This window comes from Pseudorca crassidens, chromosome 7, assembly GCF_039906515.1.
Source record: "Pseudorca crassidens isolate mPseCra1 chromosome 7, mPseCra1.hap1, whole genome shotgun sequence".
Taxonomy (NCBI): domain Eukaryota; kingdom Metazoa; phylum Chordata; class Mammalia; order Artiodactyla; family Delphinidae; genus Pseudorca; species Pseudorca crassidens.
Window position 1 is genome coordinate 10,202,246 of NC_090302.1, and position 20,698 is coordinate 10,222,943.

Here is a 20,698-nt window from a genome sequence, read left to right on the forward strand (position 1 = left end):
ACAGTTACCCACACAGTCCCTGTCCTTGCTGCTGCTTGTAGGAATGTGGTGACACTGGAGGGGCAGGAGAAGGAACATGACTCCGGAGTCCGATAGATCTGTCCCAGCTCCGCCTCTTTCCAACAGTGGAACCTTGGGCAAGGTTTTTGACCTGCTCTTGACCCACGGTGTCAAGAGTTAGGATTTGAATCTACATCTCTGAACTCGATGTTCCAGGTTCCTTCCAGTGTTATTAAGCCCTAGGGCCACATCCCGGCTCTCTCTCAGTACCTCCTCTTTCTTTCTTCGGTGCAGCCCTTACACCCCGCCAGCCTCCTCCTTCCCCTCCTCTCGGCTTCCCTTTGCTCCCTCTTCCCTGGCCTGGTGTTGCCATTAAGACAGGTGCCACTCCTTGTTTCCTTTTTTCCTGATTCCTTACTCCAGACAGCTACGCTTCTTCCTCTCTTGGATTTTTTGCTTGTTCCCCAGCGCTTTCTGTATCATGAACGTGCTCTCTGTCATCCTTCCAGAGCCTGTTGTCAGTCCGTTTGAGCTCTGGTGCTCAAGTCACTTTTAGGCGCCCCCCCCAAAAAATTTGATCTATCACAATACATCTTTGAGTTATTGCAGCTCAAGCGTTTTGACACAATACATTATGGTAATCCATGGCACATAGAGACATTAACACTCTCGACTTTGACAAAATACATTGTGAAGTCTTTGAAGGCACCATTACAATTTATCTTGTCATTCATGAGGAGACCCAATTCAGCATTAATGTAGATGAACACAGTGTGGCTTTTGTTTCATTTAATTGCTTGTGACCTTTTTAATTGCTAATTTAACAAAATACCAAAGGGTTATATTTCAATTAAATTAACAGTTTGGGGAGTGGTTTTTTTTAATATGTTTATTTTTAAGACATTCTGGTTCTATTTTTTAGTTCGAGTAGATAAAAATGTCTTCTCTTAACAGAAGTCGTTTTGGAATGTGAAGTTGATAGTACAGTAATATTTTTAATATGCACTGTGGTGCAGTATTAAGCATCTTTCATGTGTGTTTGGGTTCACCCCTTTCCAGAAGGATACAAACAGTAAAAATGCAAAGTCAGAACTTTCCCGGTTCAAAAAAAAAAAAAATGCTTTTGCTGTAATGCTCTGCTTCAGATGTGTGCCTTTAGATTAAGTGTCTGTTGCATGCATCATTTATTGGGCACTTCTCTCTGCCTTGTCCTGTTTTCTTGGTGTTCTGTAGTGAATTTGTAAGCTCCTGAAGGTCGGGAACCCTGCCTTACCTTCATCGATGTCCCTTCCCAGTCTAGCACACTGCAGGCATGGGGACAGTAGTTGCAAGTTGCATGGCTGACTGATCTGTACACACAGACACGTCCCCCCCAAGCAGAGGAATTCCTGAGCCTACTTTGAGAAATGGCACTGGAACTCCAAAACCAGAAGTTGTTCCCATTCAGCAGCTAACCTGCTTGGGGGTGAGCAGTGTGTATCAGAGGTGAGTGCAGGACTGTTTCTTCCTTCTCTGCTCCCCCGGTGCTGCTGCCCTTTTGACCGTAAAAGTAAACACACCCCTTGTCAACTGGGGCAAGGCTCAGAACTCACCCAAGTATCAAGGGGACTTAAATCCTTAAATGGGATATGAATTTACACTGTCAGAGAGTAGAAGGTCAATGCAAGAAGCATTAATGTGTTGAGCCAGCTCCAGCTATGTAAGTCTTGAACAAAATTAATATGAGGAAACTGACAAGCCTTGCTGGTTATTCCATAGCTTTAAGACCTCTACTAAAATCCTATCATCTCATCTGCCCATTATTAACATTTCAGCAAAATATAAAGTTTTCATTAATCTCGCACAGCAAATTTAGGAGTGAAAACTGGCACTTGTTTGAGCTTTTAGGACTACATTAGCTGGTGTATTAAACAAAATATGTCATTCTTCAGTAGCTTCTGCAAGAAGCTAAATCAATTTCCAGTCATATTTATGCACCACTTTATCTAAAAGCATCTAAGATGCTTTATTAGCAGCTGGCATTGAAATTGCTCAGTAAAGAATTATGTCACGTTATAGTAATTTTTAAATTAGTTTTAATCCAACCTCATAAAACGTAAAACTCTTAAGTGTGGTTTTTTTTAAATAATTGGCATTTTAGCATAATGAGCTGTTACCTCTTTCCAAATCAAATACCTGCAATATTTAGAAAATACTAACTGGTAAAGAAAACAGAAGTTCTTAAGCTGAGTTGTATCTCATAATGGCATTTTCTGAGAAAAGATGGCTTTAAATGATTTAAAACATGAAAGGATTTTAGTATTTCTCCAAAATTCTCAGTTTAAAAAGTTCTAAAGTAAAAGTAAACACATCTTGGCAGCTCTGTTTTAGTAAAAGGTATACTTGGAGAAAGTGAATAACTATTTGAAACTTTAATTTCTAGCCAGCCTCTTGGCTTGCGATGTGGGCATTACTCTGGAGACAGTAGCGATCATGATGACAGCATCTGTATCCAAAATCACAGGTGTTCCAGAGAAAGGAAACAGGGTTACCAAATGACCCTTGCAGACATCGAGTGCAACTTTGCTAGTCTTGGCAATGTGATGTTGGTTAAGTCACTACGCCTCTCTGATCCTAGGGATACGGCACTCGGTATTCATCCAGTAAATTGTTATTGAGCTCTTGCTTTATTCTGTGCGTGGTAGCACTAGCAGGGTCTGCGCTCTGGTGTTTAGTAAAGCAGTTACTCTGCCTCTGCTCTTGGGGTTACAGTCTAGTGGTGGAGACAGACGATTACTATCTGTGATAAATAACCTGAAGGGAAATGCAGGGTGCAGTGACAGACGGAGCTGAGCTAGACTTAGGGTTCCTTGGAATGTCACTTGAGCCAAGCTCATCAGAGGGATGGGGAGGAGGCCTGGAGAAAAAGGCCAGGAGGGAGTGCAATGGGAAGAAGGGTGACCTGGGCGGAGAGGCCAACACGTGGGACTGTGTCACAGGCATTCGGTGACTGGCCCGTTAAGGCCGAGGCTGCAGCCTTACCGAGGGGAAAGCATCCTTGTAGGTGCTAGAATGGTCCAAGCTGGGAATAGTTGTAGTGTTTGGAAATAAAACGCACAATTCCTAATAAATTAGTTAAATGTGAAGGCATCAGAAAACAGCTTTGCCTTAAAAGCCTCCCCTGTAAGGAATAACTGTGGGAAGGAAAGTGTGTAATTGGTAGGCATAGAGAATTTTCCAGTTTTATGCCCAAATCTAGAGTTTTCCATTCCTCCAACTCTGTGCCAAGGAGTTCTCTCGTGGTCTCCCTGTGGAACCGTCTCTGTGTGCTCATCACAAGGCCTTGGGCACCCCGCTCTGGTTGGCCTCTTCTAGACAGATGCTCCCTCCCACCAGCAGCCACACCTTCAGAAGACCACATTTCAAACTCAGGCATGGGGGGTGACGAGAGTTAGTTTAGCTTTGCTTATGTGACCTTGGGCGTGTGACTTTGCCTCTCAGAGCCTCGGCTTCTTCATCTGTGTAATACGAAAATTATAGGACCTACCAACCAGGTTGTCTTGAGACTTAAATGCATGTGTGAAGCGCTCAGTGCCATGCCTGATGTATGAGTACTCACCTGTACTAGCTATCGTTATTATTATTGATTGATTTGTTTATTTAGCAAAATTTAGTGAGAGCATGCCAGTTACCTGTACTGCTTGCAGGAAAAGATGTAGAGATGAATAAGAGACTTTACTGATCCTCACGAAGTTTCCAATTTAGGACACAGCAACCTCTCAGCAATTCTAGTGCAAGCCTAAATGTGATCCACTATGACAAGAGAATAAAAATAATCATGACTGCTATTTATTAAGCATATTACATACTAGATTCTCTAAATATGTTTTGGTATTCTGTGGATGGCAGATGCTGGGGTTGAGAGAAATAGTCGCTTGGCCAATATCACACAGTAAGTTAGAGGCAGAGCCAGGAATTGAGCCCAGGTCTCCCTGGCTCCAAGTCCAGTATAAACCAGCTGCCATGGAGTTCAAGAGGAGGTGGAATCTGAGCTAGCCTGGGTGGAGTTTTGACAGAGGGATGTTCTAGGCCAACGGTACCACATGAGCAAAGAACCAGAAGTAGAAAAACCTGAACCTATATATAGTCTGAGGAGTTTGGGAAGAGCTGAGAGAAGGTATGTGTTACAAATGACAAATAAAATGGGAAATTTTTGTTTCAGCAAGATTGTGGACGTCCTCGATTGCTTGACTGAAAAGAGTGTGCTTCATTCAGGAGGCCTTGGGAAGCCAGGGAAGATTTTTGAGCTCCAGTCTTCTTATTTGTCCCCACTATCAATATCAGAGTACTTAGTGCACACTACACGTTTGATGAGTGAATGAGTGATCAAACCTTTAGAAAGATAAATCGGAAAGTCCTGTAGTAGCTGGACTGCTGAGGGATCCTGGTGGCCAGAAGGCCATTGAGGAGACCGTTACAGCCGTCTGAGCGCGAGCAGGCTCGTACCTGAACCACTGGAGGCTGTGGGACGCAGGACAGGAAGCTGATAAACAGTTTGCGAATCGTGGGAAGAACAGGGATTCTTCAAGGAGCATGGACTACTTTTATGATCAGGAAAATTAATAGAAAAAGAAGCAAGAAGTGTGACCACCCATGCTTTTGTGATTTTGACTTACTCTTGTGGAGACAGAGCTGCTGGCGAGCAGGAGTTTTTCTGCCCTCTGTATTGCTGCTGCCCAGCCAAGGGCCTGCCATAGAACAGGCAGTGTTTGTGGAATTAATTGTTCAATGATTAATGTGTTACCATTCTTTGTTTACTGGAATGGCATTATTAAGTCATCGCTCAGCCTTTTCTTTTCCAAATTAAATAGCCCATATTATTTTAATTTATCCCAAAGCATTTTAAGCAGACACCATTTGCCAAGCCTCATGTATCTTTATGTGTTAAACTGCTTTTTCCTCCCCAGGTTCAAGGGCAGACGGGGTTTTTGAGGAGGATTCGCAAATTGACATAGCTACAGTACAGGATATGCTGAGCAGCCACCATTACAAGTCATTCAAAGTCAGCATGATTCACAGACTCCGATTCACAACTGATGTACAGTTAGGTAAGTGTGTCAACTTTCTATCAGTGGTCAATGTCGAAATAGGGAAAGAAACAACATACAACTTTTATGTGACCTGAATGACTAACGGTAATTTGTTTTCAGAGAAGATGTTGAAGCAGTGAAATTTAAAGTAACTCCTTTTTCCCACCTGAGTGCTCTGTCTTGTCTTCTTTTTTATGAAGCAGAATATTAGAAATAGAACTAACTTGCGACTCTTTGCAAACTGATTGACTTATGTGAAGTTCCATAATTTTCATTCTGTAATTCTCCTACATCCTATCCTTAGAACTGCTTTGTAACATTGCTACTTGCCTTTTCTTACTCCATGAATCCATTCCTTATTCATTCGTGCCTTTATTCGGGAAGCTTTTTAATGATCTCAGAAGTTATATTTGGATCCTCACCAGATAATCTAGAACTAAAATTCAATTAATATTTGGGGTTAATTTGTTTCCAGTAAGTGCTAAATTTCTGTTTTGACTTAAACCTAACAGAGGTAGAAAAAGTGTCGTAGTAGTCAGCAGAATATGAATACGCCAACATCATCACCATCCTCATGGCCGTCATCTATAGGTATGTGCGTGTATTAGGCACTGTGCTCAGTGCTTTACATGCACTACTAACCTACCTAAAAGGTAGGTATTTTTACTGTCTCCATCTGACAGAGAAGGTAAATGAGGTGCAGAGAGGTGAAGTCTCATGCCCATGCTCACACAGCAGGTAGGTAGTGGTATCAGGGGCAGAACCCTGGTCTGGCCAACTGGAATGCACGTGCTGCATGAAAGAGGATGATGGGAGGGCAGGGGAGCGGGTACAGGTGCCAGACTTACCCAGTCAGGGAGCTGAGCTACTCCTGGGCTCTGCCGAGACCTCTGCCACACTGCCTCTTCCTGGGCTTCGTTTGCTTCATGCGTAAAGGGAGAAAGTTTGAATTCTAACTCTAAGGCTCACTAATGTTATGTTCCTCACAAATGTTTTGTAAACGTCTCATAATAAAACCTTTTCTAATGTGGGCATTAGTGTGGCTAATTTGTAATAAGTCTCAAAAAGCTCTCAAATATTCATCCCAACTTGACCGACAGGAGCTTGAGATATGCTGACAGTAGCTTACTAATTAATAGATGAGCATCAGAATCACATCTGGTTTAAATTGTGGCTCTGTCGACAACCAGCGGTATTAGGCAAGTGTCTTAATCTTTCTGAGGCTTGATTCCATTCTGTTTAAATGGGAATATCAGTGTGCCAGCCTCTTAGGATTGCTGTGGGGAATGAGTCAGATACTCCACTTAGCTTAGCGCAGGGCCTGGCAGTTGGTAGACTGTAAGTGAGCTGTTAGTGGAGAGGCAATAGAGTGGAAGCTTGGAGGACAGACTGAAGAGTTAGAAGCCTGGGTTCAAACCCCGGCTCATTCATTAGCTGTATCAACACAGTCAAGTGATGCAGAGCCGCAATCTCCTCCTCTGTAAGATGAAGATAATAGTCTCTGTCTCATAGATAGGGTAATTACGGGGATGAAAAGTCATTATCACACGTGCAGTACTTAGAAAGGTGCATGGCACATAGCAAGTGCTCAGTAAACAAGAGCTTGTAAGATGATGGTGATTCTGACAGACTAAATAGATGAATTAGCACCCAGTATCTGAATTGGAACACACACAACCTACCTTTTTTCCCCCTCCGTAAACCTCTTTCTCCCTCCTCACAAAAAAAAACCTCTAAAGCGGTAAAAATTGCTTATTTAATGTTAATTCTTAAAACATAAAGTTCTTCAGCATTGTTCTTCTAAAGATGCTTTTTCTGGTATCTCTCATAGAAGTAAAATTAATAAGGCTGCTCAAAAACAAGCCAGATGCCCAAAAAAGGGGGAGAAAGCACATGTTGTATGATTCCATGTATATAACGTTCAAAAGTACACAAAAGTAATATGTAGAAGTAATGATAGTGGTTATCCTGGAGAGTGAAGAGGCTCTAGTGACTGGATGGGGGAGCATCTGGGGTACTGGTAAGGTTCTGTTTCTCGATCTGGGGGCTGATTACATGAGTATGTAGACTTTGTGGAAAAGTCAAGTTATATAAACTCTTGGGATTTATACACTTTGTATATGTTCAATTAAAAGTTTGCTAGGGCTTCCCTGGTGGCGCAGTGGTTGGGAGTCCGCCTGCCGATGCAGGGAATGTGGGTTCGTGCCCCGGTCCAGGAGGATCCCACGTGCCGCGGAGTGGCTGGGCCCGTGAGCCATGACCGCTGGGCCTGCGCGTCCGGAGCCTGTGCTCCGCGACGGGAGAGGCCACGGCAGTGAGAGGCCCGCATACCGCAAAAGGTGCTAAAATAAGAATGCTACTCAGACATCATTTGTGTTTGCCTGCAGTTCTTTCCCAGTAACAGAGGGTCTGCTTTTTCTGAGTGGGTCTAGTTTTAAGAAGCCCAGTAAGTAGCCTGACTGCAGTCAAGATAGAGGTCCAGGGTACAAGGTGAGGATTTTCCCAGGTGAGCGTAATCCCTGCTGTTCCCCAAGGTGCAAAGCAGTGCCTTGGAAAGATAACCAAGAGCGAGGCTTCTTTCCCCACATTTTTTCCAAAGGCAAAAAGCCAAACTTGAATTCATCAGATTCTGATCTGTATATTCATTCAAAGGAAAAAGTCCACAAAAGGGTCTGTGCAGAGAGCCCAAGTTCTGCAGGCAAGAATGGGTTTGAATCCCAGCTTTACCACTTGCCTGCAGTGTCAGCTTAGACAGGTCCCTTCCCCTTTCAGTCTTAGTGTTTGTCATTTATGAAGTGGGAATTATAATGTTTACCTTTCAAGATTGTGTATGAAAGTGGCCCATAGTAGCTTATCTTAGTGCTGTTATCATTGTCATTATTATGTTTATTTTGCCTATTGCTTTCTCTCCTAGTCCACCATCTTTTTTTTTTTAACATCTTTATTGGAGTATAATGGCTTTACAATGGTGTGTTAGTTTCTGCTGTATAACAAAGTGAATCAGCTATACATATACATGTATCCCCATATCTCTTCCCTCTTGTGTCTCCCTCCCTCCCAGCCTCCCTATCCCACCCCTCTAGGTGGTCACAAAGCACCGAGCTGATCTCCCTGTGCTATGCGGCTCCTTCCCACTAGCTATCGGTTTTACGTTTGGTAGTGTATATATGTCAGTGCTACTCTCTCACTTCGTCCCAGCTTACCCTTTCCCCTTCCGCCTTCCTGTGTCCTCAGGTCCATCCTCTAGTAGGTCTGAGTCTTTATTCCCGTCCTGCCCCTAGGTTCTTCATGACCTTTTTTTTAGATTCCATATATATGTGTTAGTATATGGTATTTGTTTTTCTCTTTCTGACTTACTTCACTCTGTATGACAGACTCTGGGTCCATCCACCTCACTACAAATAACTCAATTTCGTTTCTTTTAATGGCTGAGTAATATTCCATTGTATATATGTGCCACATCTTCTTTATCTATTCATCTTTCGATGGACACTTAGGTTGCTTCCATGTCCTGGCTATTGTAGATAGAGCTGCAGTGAACATTGTGGTACATGACTCTTTTTGAATTATGGTTTTCTCAGGGTATAAAAATATGGAACGCTTCACGAATTTGCATGTCATCCTTGCACAGGGGCCATGCTAATCTTCTCTGTATCGTTCCAGTTTTAGTATATGTGCTGCCAAAGCGAGCACTAGTCCACCATCTTAAAAGTATTTAACCAGGTCACTCAAATTAAGTAGTGGCTCTATTGGCAAAGTCACGGTGGAGACTTGTCAGGTAGAAATAGATGATGATAGTAATGCAAGTGTCTCTGCCTAGAGCATTGGATCTCAGAAGTGAGGTGACTGGAAGCTGGTCCCAGTCACCTCTGAATGCTTCCAGTGGCACACATAGCACCCTCTGGTGGAAAGTCACAACTGAGGAACTTCTAAAATATTAGATGTTGTCAGAACATTTGTTTCTGTTATGAATCTAAATTCAGTCTTTACCGTATAAGCAAAAACTTCATTAATTAATCCTAAGTAATTTTGTGACAATCGGATAAACTGTGCCCACGAGTACTATATCATGCAGTGAATAAATAAGTTCATTTCCTATTCGCATGTAGATGAGCTCAGGTATGTATTAAGACCCTTACTTCCTTCTTGGAAAGCAGATGATAACACCCTTTTCATTCTCACAACAACAACAAAAGGCTGCACACAGTAGTCCAGAAATTCTTTCTTTCTGAAACAGCATCTACTGCGAAGTTCAGGGCAGCAAACATTCTTTATGAGCATTCAAGTGAGCAGCTGGATTCTGAGATCAGTAAATAATTTATTTTATTTCAACTGACTAGCCGGGTGCTTCAGATCTTTCCTGACACTGATGGATGGTCTCCTCTGCTCGTCCATCCTGTGTCAGTCAGAGCAGAGATTCCACTTGCCCCCTGTGGCAAGTTCTTCTAAGTGGTAAGTGTCTGTGTGCGGCATTTACCCAGCAGCACTGCTGATTCCACAAAAAACCACCCGTCCACTCTGAGTGAGTGGTACATGAGAGCGCAGAGCCGAGGCTCGGCATTCCCAAGCTCTGCGGTGCCATTGTAGCGGCCTGCCTCCTGACTGGGGAGTAGGGCCCAGTGTCCCAGTTTTACTGTCTGCTGTTTGTTTCTGGGAAAGTCAGGGGATAAGAGACTCAGACTTTGATTTGCAAGACCCAAAATTACATCAGTTTTCCACCAGACTTTTTTTTTTTTTTTTAGTCTCAGCATTTCTTTTAATAACAAATTGTTAACTGAATAATCCAGTGATCAGCAGTGTGTTTTAAGTATACTATGGTACAGCCATATATAGAAATGTTATAAAACCTTTGAGAGGAAGCCCTCTCAAAATTTTTATTGAAATGGGAATGTATCAATATGTTAAAATAGAAAAAATACGGTGCTTTGTGACCACCTAGAGGGGTGGGATAGGGAGGGTGGGAGGGAGGGAGACGCAAGAGGGAAGAGATATGGGAACATATGTATATGTGTAACTGATTCACTTTGTTATAAAGCAGAAACTAACACACCATTGTAAAGCAATTATACTCCAATAAAGGTGTAAAAAAAATAGAAAAAATAACATTCACAGTATGATTTGCAGCTATGCAAATGTGAGTATATGTACATAAGCACATATATGCCAACATATGTATACATAAATATATATATATTTAAAAATTCCTCCAAGGAAATATATCAAAATGCTAACAATAGTTATCAATGGGTGGTAAAGTTACAAGTGATTTTTTTTCTTTTTTTCCTGGGATTTTTACAGTGATCACATATGGCTTTTCTGTGGAAAGGAGCTTTTTTCTTTTTTAAAAGCCTTTTCTCTTCACCATATTAAAAAGAGAAATGAATGAAGTAGTGTGTTACTGCCCATCCGGATATATCATATCTTACTGGTTGTCAAGCAGCATATCCTACATCATGCCCATCTCCAGTCACAGGCAGAAAGGACAGAAACTCAGGCACAAACGCACCCCATCCAAATGGCAGTGCATTCACTCTAGGGAGCAGCCTAAGCAGCACGTGCAGCAACTTCAGTTCTCACTCAAACCGCTCCCCATCTCTCACCCAACGTTTTAGGTTGACTTTTTTTTTTTTTTAATTTATTTATTTTTGGCTGTGTTGGGTCTTCGTTTCTGTGCGAGGGCTTTCTCCAGTTGCGGCGAGCGGGGGCCACTCTTCATCGTGGTGCACGGGCCTCTCACTGTCACGGCCTCTCCCATTGTGGAGCACAGGCTCCAGATGCGCAGGCTCAGTAGTTGTGGCTCACGGGCTTAGTTGCTCCACGGCATGTGGGATCTTCCCAGACCAGGCCTCGAACCCGTGTCCCCTGCATTGGCAGGCAGATTCTTAACCACTGCTCCACCAGGGAAGCCCCCAGGTTTACTTTTTGATGTGATACAGTACTCCTCACACAAGCTGCACGTGGGGACAGACCATTTTAATCCTCTGCTCTATGCCACTCAGTCTGTCCTTGAGGGAGATGCTACCCATCTAGTAAATTTATCCACCAAGCCAGAAATCACCGTCATTCTGGACACTTCTCCGTCATCAACGGAAGCAGACAGGTAAGCCTTGTTGCTTTCTATAATTGGCCAATCCTGCTTGGCAAATGACAGCATATGCTGAGATTTCTCACTCCTGCAGAGAATGGTCCACCAGACTTTTATATGAATGAAAAACTTGATTGGAGTCCATTAATGAAACCTGGGACAAAGATCTGATCTTTTTAAATAATAACAGGAAGAATTATAATTTTTAAAAGCAGTTATCGCTTATCAAATGCTTGCTATGTGCCAAGCACTCTGCTGATCACTCTCTTACATGCGTTGTCTCCTGTAATCATAGTACTTTATTAGATAGTACTGATATTATCTCCATTTTTTATTTGAGGAGATTGGGGTAAAGGGAAAATCTAGTAAGTAATGAGGCTGGGATCCGAGACTGTCTGAGGCTGAGGCCTGTGGCTAACAACTAGATCATGCCTTGAATGGGGATCGTCATTGCACTAATACTCTGTATTTCTATCAATATAACAATGTACGGTATACAATGAACTTTCACCCCATTACCATATTTAATTGACACAGCACACTGACGATGTTATTCCCATTTCATGACAATACTGAAGCTCGGAGGAGTTAATGAAATCATGCGATGTATATAGAGCACTTAGTGCTTCCTGGCACATAGCTGTTACTTAATGAGTACTAACTCTCTTTCCCTCCCTGTCAGCCATCAGATATACAGTAGGATATCCAGTCCCAGTAGCAGAACTGGGACTGAAACTCAATCCTATACACTAAATCCAGTCCATCACATGACAGATGCGTCAGTCATTAATAACGTCCCTTCGCCAAGGAAGTGATTACTTCTAGTTGGCCAGTTCCAAAAATTCTGCCCATCCCTCACTCTTCTCCCTATCCTAGCATCTGGAGGTCAGTGTCAGTGTAGCACGTGTGCTGCTAGTCCATCCTCCATTCACATTGTTAATCAGTCACTGCACTTCCTCCCTCTGGGCCCAGACCTGACCTCAGAATCATTTCCAACACAGCCTTTTTTTTTTCTTCACCACGTGGCATGTTGGATCTTAGTTCCCCGACCAGGGATCGAACCCGCACCCCCTGCATTGGAAGCACAGAGTCTTAGCAACTGGACCACCAGGGAAGTCCCATCCAACACAGCCTTATAAGCAGTCCCTACCAATCAGTTGGCGTTACTTCGTTCTTAAGTTGAAATCTATTTGCCATCCATGCTCTGTCAACCTGGAAAACACAGCAAACAAAGCCGTCATTCCTGTATTTCCAAAAAGTATTTTTGGACTATTTCATCTTGTCTGCTTCCCTTCCATGTTGGGCGTAAAAGTACAGGTGCCCTTTAAGTGTAGACCTTGCCTGAGCTTATACCAAGTCGAGATTTTTTTCCATTAACTTGAGCTCCTGTATGCTTGACCATAGGATCAGGCACTAAGACATGGGTGCTACCCAAACATGCCAAGGCTGGCAGGCTGAAGTAGGTTTGGGGAAATTGAATCTAAAAGGGTCAGATGGGGGCTTCCCTGGTGGCGCAGTGGTTGAGAGTCCACCTGCCAATGCAGGGGACACGGGTTCATGCCCCGGTCCGGGAAAATCCCAGATGCTGCAGAGTGGCTGGGCCCGTGAGCCATGGCCGCTGAGCCTGCGCGTCCGGAGCCTGTGCTCCGCAACGGGAGAGGCCACAACAGAGAGAGGCCCGCGTACCGCAAAAATAAATAAATAAATAAAAGGGTCAGATGGTGAATGCCAGCCATGATCTAAGAAGCCCATAGTATACTATCAATAAGTTCTTGTTGGCTGGCTGACGGAAACTGAATTACAACACACCAGCCAAGGGGCTGCCCATAAACCCATATAAGACTCAGGCAGAGAAGGTCAAGACATGACCATAGCATACCTCTCATTTACATGGTACTTTAAGGCAGTGGTTCCTACCATGACCGTGTATCAGACTCACCAACTCCCTGGCCTCATACCAGACCTGCTGGCTCAGAATCTCTCCTTAATTATGGGGTTTGGGAAATGCAATCTCACAGTATTCAAAGGACTTTCTTACCCCTTATCTCTTTGTCCAACGCTTGTTTTTACTTATTGGGCAGGTCAGCCTGGTTTTCCCAGCACAGGGTCTCAGGCTGAGAAATGTTTTGATAGTTGTGCCACTTGTGCTAACTTGACTCCTTCACCTTATCATTTGTCCATATTGACCATCCCTATGTCACCAAAGGAATATGTTACTGAATACATAATATACCATGAATCCCATCTGTGTCATTACTGCATATATAATCTAACATAATTCTGTAGGATATACAAATATAGGATATACAAATTCTGTATAGGGTTTACAGATAAAGATTATATTATAAAACAACCTCTACCAGAAGTTTCCATGGTTACCTCCATTATCTCTTCATAAAACAATCCATATGCATAATCATAACACTTGTGATCACAGTAGTTTTTTTAACAAAAGCATCAAGTACAGTAGCACATACCTTAGAGAAAGCAAAGAGATTTCATCTCATAAACAACTCCAAGTTTGTAATGGCTGCCCAGAGCATTGTGCTGAGGTAGCATCTCAAGCTGCATCTGAGGGCAACATAAACTCTGTGATTGATTAAAAATGTCTGCCTTGGGCCTGAGCATGATGAGAGGCAGCATGTTTGCCATCTGTTGTCTTTCCTGGTTTATCCTATTGCAGTTATTATTTAACCCTCCGGTCAGTACCTAAAAGCCAGCACTCAGAGAAGACCTTATCACAGTATTATTTTTTAATATGTACTATGCAAATTTAAGAAACACATTACAACACAAAACTACGTGAGTGGAAGCAACAGCTGTGGCCTGGACTTTATTACTCCTCAAGCTCACTCTGACACTGAAAGTAGTTCATGTGGTTGTATGAATAAAATATTCGCCCCTGTTATTTTCCAATGGGATACCTATGGAGTATAGTTCAAGTAATTACATAATCTGGAAATTCATGTTCTTAAGAAATGGATTGATCTTCCTTCCACTTTTCCATTTCATATTGAATGCTAAGGAGATACCCTTCTCCATTCAAAGGCACTAAAACGTTCATGAGGAGACTTGCATCATGTTTAACTCCAGGATCCCTGGGTCCTTGAGTAATTTGAGAATGCAAATTCTAGCATTCTAATATTTTTTTAAATATTTATTTATTTATGGCTGTGTCGGGTCTTAGTTGCAGCACGCAGAGTCTTTTGTTGTGGTGCACAGGCTTCTCTCTAGTTGTGGTGTGCGGGTTTTCTCTCTCTAGTTGTGGTGCGTGGGCCCCAGAGCACATGGGCTCTGTAGTTGTGGCGTGCAGGCTCCAGAGCGTGTGGGTTCTGTAGTTGCGGCACATGGGTTCTCCATTTGTGGCATGCAGGCTCTCTAGTTGTGGCATGAGGGCTTAGTTGCCCCACAGCATGTGGGATCTTGGTTCCCCAACCAGGGATCGAACCTGCGTCCCCTGCATTGGAAGGCGGATTCTTAACCACTGGACCACCAGGGAAGTCCCAGCATTCTAGTGTTAATAGTAATAAACTAGCAATAAATTCTAGTATTAAATGATTGTTCTCTCCCTGTTGTGACAACATTTTCTGAACCAAAATTTGGAATAGAGTTTATCAAATCCTAATGAATTTATGAGGTAGCAGGACATATACTATCAAGACTGCCTCCAGAAAATTTCTTTACCACATTAATGCTCAATGCAGTGATCAAGTCAAGGGAAAATCCCCTGACAGGGAATGTTGGAAACTCGAGAGGCTTTTTCTAACTGTATACTTTCCTCTCTGCTCCCAGATCTCCCCTTTTGAGAATTCCTGTTCAGTAATCCACGGTTACTAGTGACAATGTGTCAGGCTCCTCAGATGGCTGAGAAAGAATTAAGAATTGGAAAACGTTGAGAACCACTGGCATAATGGAATTAGTGGGAATCGGATACGTGAGAGTTTGCCAAGGTTCCATATTCTTTTTACCACTTCCTCATCCTTGGCACTTGAGCTCTGACAATGTATTGGGGCCTGGGCGTAGGGACGATCAGGTTTTTCCTCATTCTGCAGGTGATTATAAATTCTCTTAGGAAGCACAGCATTACTGCTGTGTTTGTGGCGCACGGTCTTTGTTGCTCCGCAGCATGTGAGATCTTCCCGGACCAGGGCTCAAATCCGTGTCCCCTGCACTGGCAGATGAATTCTTTTTTTTTTTTTTTTTTTGCGGTACGCGGACCTTTCACTGTTGTGGCCTCTCCTGTTGCGGAGCACAGGCTGTCGGACGTGCAGGCTCAGCGGCCATGACTCACGGGCTCAGCCGATCCGCAGCACGTGGGATCTTCCCGGACCAGGGCACGAACCCGTGTCCCCTGCATCGGCAGGCGGACTCTCAACCACTGCGCCACCAGGCAAGCCCTGGCAGGCGGATTCTTAACCACTGCGCCACCAGGCAAGCCCCTATACTGTCATGCATTTGATCACTGTAAACATAATGCATAGTGAGACAAAGTGGGTCTTTTTAAGCCCTAGCTTGGTAGTATGGGATGTGAATTATGGTTATAGCTGTCATTAATGGGTGACATCAGACAAGTCATATCCCCGCCCTGAGCCTCAATTTCTTCATATGGGAAATGAAAGCCCCAGACTAGGTGATCTCTCATTAAGTCCAAACAGCCTTTGTGTCTGATCCTGTGGGTAAATTCAGAGAAGTATCAAAGACTTCCCTGCCTGCTCTGTAGATGCTATCGATTGGCTGTATAAATTCAGCAAAATCCACTCTGGCTAAGAGTTGTTCAGTGACACTCCCCAGGGCCTTTTCCAGGCTTTCATAGGCTCTAGGTAACCTGAAGACAAGAGGACTGCAGAATTGTATAAAAAGCTACTCCAGGATTTAACAGCAGTGGGGCTTTTGTAGTCTTGGATTCACAGTTGTAAGAAATTGATGAATGAACCACAGCTCATGATGTCCAAGCAAATAAGCAATAACTCAGGAAATACACTGAGGCGTGGAATGTTAAATGCCCTAATTTTTGCCAAACTGGTGTTTCAGCTTACTAGAAGGGTATTTTAAGTGTGCCTTGTCGGGCAGCTGTGCCTTCTAAGAGTCAAGCATATAGGAAACAGCTGACATGTCGGAACACACACGGACTGGACTTAGTCCCATAGACCTGGGCTTCAACCCCAGCTTTGCCGTTTCCTAACTTGATTCACCCTGGTCAAGTACATCATTTCACCTTTCTGAGGTCATTTTTAATAATAATTTTGATAATAATTGAGCCTTTATTATGTGCCAGGCACTCTGCTCTTTTGTACATGCTTAGGCCATTCTACCTTCATGACACCCTAGGAGTTGGTACTGTTGTTTCCTCATTTTACAAAGGAAAAAGCTCAGGCTCACCGAGGGAGAAGTAACTTTGCCCAGGATAATACCAGTGAGATCAAGATCTCCAGATTCATGACTTCAGACCTTGTAGGGCAGGGGTTCCCTAGCACAAACGTTTCCACAACTTCCAGATGTGAGAATGTTCTTCCTGATGTTGAATTGAACTCTTGGAGGTTGCTGGGAAGAGGTTTGCCCTCTTGGTGATGGGAGGTTATTGCAAGGATTCGTGGGGATGAGGGCACTGGGCTTCCCAGGTGGACAGTTGTTCTGGATCCCGGTGCTTCCAGTACTGGGGTATAGAGCCAGTCCCAGAGAGAATCACCTCCCACCCCCACCCCAGACTAGCGCCGGGCAGGTCCCTTGTTCCTATCCCTCCCAGGACTCTCTGAGCTCACTCCCCTGTCCTGACCCTCATCACTGGGTCTGTATCACATCCCTTAGCCCAGTGCCTGACTCCGGGTAACTAACAATAGTCATGAGAAGTAGTCGTGTATGTCACTAGCTATGGATTAAGCACTATTCCAAGCACTTTTACAAGTCTTACTTCACTTAATCCTCATAACAAGCCCATGAGGTGGATTTTATTATCATCACCATCTATTTATAGCAACTTTCCCAAAGTCACATAGTTAGGAAGTAGGAAAGCTGATACCCGAACTCAGGACTCTGTGACTCCAAAGTCCCCTATTCCTAACCTCTCTGCACTACTGCCTTTAAATGTAAAATGGGCTGCTACTGCCTTCCTGGTAGAGATGTGGTGAGCTCTCATTAAGTTGCTACACACAAAAGGACCCAGCGCAGGGGCTGCCCCAAGTAGGTACCCAGTCTGTGTTAGCAGAAGATGATAATACAGGGCTCATTTCCTCTTATGGAAATCTTTTGGTTAGCTAAAACAGACAAGGGTCTCCTTGTGATAACTCTAAAGCATTGGACAAATAGTCTCCCCAGAGAGTTGTATATACATTATAGTTGCATTTTTGTTTATTTTGAGCTGTCTTGTTAAGGAAGGATTTATGTGCTGGCGTTGATGTAGGACAGCAATCAGGCAGTGTTTTCTGCCTTTGACAGTTGGTGTGATAGTTTGCTTCCAGTGAAGTTTGACTCACTGTATCTGGAAGCTGTCAGAAGTGAGAACATGAAAAGGTCATGACGGATGGCTTTGGATAAGTGGATTGGGGAGGAGAGCTGGTTAAGGAGACAAATGTTTCCGAGGGGAGGGGCTGACTCCGGCAGCTTCGGGCCAGCCCCCATCCTCTCCTCCTCCTCACTGGCTGGGCTGCTGGGGTGGAGCCTCCCCGGGACCATTTGTCAGAGTGGCACCGGGTTGGGCATAACGCAGCTCCTGGGGGCCCTTCCCAGCAGTCCAGCCCCTCAGGGACTGGAGAACTGCTAGGTGGAAGTAGTCTTCAGTTTAGGATCACTTCTCATGATTACCAGTTACAGAATTTAACATACTTACTTCCTCACATTTTAAAAATTGGGAGGGAATTCCCTGGCAGCCCAGTGGTTAGGACTCCACGCTTTCACTGCCAAGGACGCGGGTTCAACCCCTGGTCGGGGAACTAAGATCCCGCAGCTACATGGCGTTGCCAAAAATAAATAAATAAAATAAAAAATAAAAATTGGGAAAGAGTAGTGAATTCTGAAGTAGAAACAAACAAAGTCAACTTTTAAAATGATGTTTGTTTTTATTTTTGGTGAAATTTCTACTTTGGAAAAATATAGAAAAGGATGTAATCCCACTGGCCAGAGTTGACCACTCTTACCAATATGAAGCATATCCTTTTGATCTCTTTTCTATAAATATTTTTCACCTAGTGTCATAAGAATTTTTCCAAGTCAGAGCTTTTCTTATACATAATTTTTCATGGTTATATTGTATTCTAACATGGTTGTATTAACTCTTGTTGGCCATTTAAGTTGAAGAAATGTAAACTTAACAAAAGCCAGCTTCCCTTGTTTTCTTGGATGTATGTTTATAATTTGAATTACTATAAAGTAGTGCATAAATGACACTTTAAGGAGTGCCTCTGCCTTTCCTTCAGTGACTTTACACAAAAACTTTTCAGAACCATGCTCAGTGGTCAAACAGAAGAATATTGATAGGATTCCATGCTCCAGTTTGCCATGTATGAACAAAAATAGGTGTACATTTATTGGCACATTTGAATATTATTTGTTCCTTGGTGAAAATTGAGAGAGGAAACTAACGACTAGGTGGGCAGAATTTCTTATCACATCTTCTTGACTTAGCTGAATGGGGCCGTGCAGAGCAGTAGAAAGTATCATACCTGGGAACCAGATGCCTCTGAGTACGAACACAGCTTTCCCACTTAAAAGCTCCCCAGCCTTGGGCTTCCCTGGTTAAGAATCCACCTGCCAGTGCAGGGGACACAGGTTCGAGCCCTGGTCAGGGAAGATCCCGCATGCCACGGAGCAACTAAGCCCCGTGCGCCACAACTACTGAGCCTGTGCTCTAGAGCCCGCAAGCCCCAACTGCTGAGCCCGCACGCCTAGAGCCCAAGCTCTACAAGAGAAGCCACCGCAGTGAGAAGCCCACACACTGCAACAAAGAGTAGCCCCTGCTCACCGCAACTAGAGAAAGCCCACATGCAGCAACGAAGACCCAACGCAGCCAAATCAATCAGTCAGTCAATCAATATCCCCAGCCTTAGACAGGTACCATCATCTCTCCTAGCGTATGTTATGTAAGACACCTCGCACAGTTCCTGCAGAATAGTGCAGTGGCTGAGGGGACAGATTCTGGAACCAGATTACCTGGCTTTCTTCAAATTCCAGGCTTGCCACTTCGTAGCTGTGTAAACTTGGGCAAGTTACTTAACCTCCCTGTGTTTCAGGTTCTTCATCTATAAAATAGGGAAAAACATAGTAACCAACTTCATAAGGTTGTTGTGAGATTTGAATCAATGCACACAAAGGATTTCTAACCTTTCTGGCACATAGTTGGTACCACTTAACGCTTCACTGCTCTTTGCCCCTGACCTGGCCTGTAGTACCAGCCTCCAAACTGTTTTCCTCTCCACCAGGCTGCCTCCTCCTGCTTGCTTCCCAGCTGGATTCCACAGACTCTGTCTTCAACAGTAGTGGGGTCTGGGTGTGCTCAGGAAAATGGGCTCCGGCAGTGGGCTGCCACTGTCCAGCAAGAGCGAATAGGGTCCTGTGGGGCCGTGTGCCCTGCTTTAAGAAGCCGGACTCACGTATCTCAAGTAGGGTGAGGTTATTTAATGTACAAAAGGATTTTTCCCGTCAGGAAAGATTCCCCTACAGGTTTCTTTAAATAGTGACTCCTCTAGGCAGGCGAGTGTTTTACAGATCATTAACTACTTGACTGAAAGCCTGCAGGGCAGAGAAACTTAAAACTAAAGTGTTGGGAGCCCCTGCCAATTACAGATCAATCCAAAATGAAGATAAAGTATCTCTGAAACTAGAAGTCACTGGGAAAATGTGATTTGATTCAGAAAAAAATCTGATTTACACGCATCTCTTTTGGAACACACCACTTGTTTAAACGGTGTTCCACCTGCCTGCCTGTCTTGAATCTAGTGCACTTGTCTCCCACATCTTCATCCCCAAACTGCAGGCTTGGGGTTCCCTTCTGTGAACAGTGACTGCACAATAACCCCAGGAAAGGGTGTCTTTGGGAAAGCGTTCTTGTGGCCGAGCAGAGCTTAGGCAATTGATGCAGAGATACAACCCATAATGGATGAACTATACAGTAAGAATTTGCAGATAAAAATAATAGAAGTTAAAGTGTACTTTACATGATAAAAGAAAGATGAAAGAGGACGAGAGTCTGTTATATCTGAGATGGTTACAAGAGTCCTGCTTTGTGAAGTAGGCTCTGTTGAAAAGATTGATGCAATGGGGAGTGACCTTGGCTTGGAGCAGGAGCTGGTGATGTATGTATGCGCATCCCTCTGCTAAATGGACCCAGATTTGTAGCACTAATATACATGGGAGCCCAGAACCAAACTCACTACGGCAATAAATCAACAGCCACTTTGGGTGTCATTTCTGGTTTATACTCCACTATTGTTCTATCACTTAAATTCATGTCACTATCATCTTTTCATCTGGAACAGTTTTATATAATTTTCCAGTGGAGTTACCTGACAAATCCTATCAAATTAACAAGCTACATTAACAATATTGACTGACT

The 20,698-nt window shown here is 43.6% G+C and overlaps 1 protein-coding gene and 1 non-coding gene across 3 annotated transcripts in view; one reads left to right on the plus strand and one right to left on the minus strand.

Moving 5' to 3' along the window:
- MAPKAP1 (MAPK associated protein 1) overlaps nucleotides 1–20,698 on the plus strand; it is a 236,967-nt gene that overhangs the window by 187,911 nt on the left and 28,358 nt on the right. For both annotated transcript variants that reach the window (XM_067743307.1, XM_067743308.1), the window contains one exon: nucleotides 4,947–5,087. In XM_067743307.1, coding sequence (XP_067599408.1) covers nucleotides 4,947–5,087 — 141 coding nt within the window. The remainder of the gene's footprint in view (nucleotides 1–4,946; nucleotides 5,088–20,698) is intronic.
- LOC137228474 (U6 spliceosomal RNA) lies at nucleotides 8,656–8,762 on the minus strand. Its single transcript, XR_010945264.1, has one exon. It is a non-coding gene; the product is annotated as a U6 spliceosomal RNA (small nuclear RNA).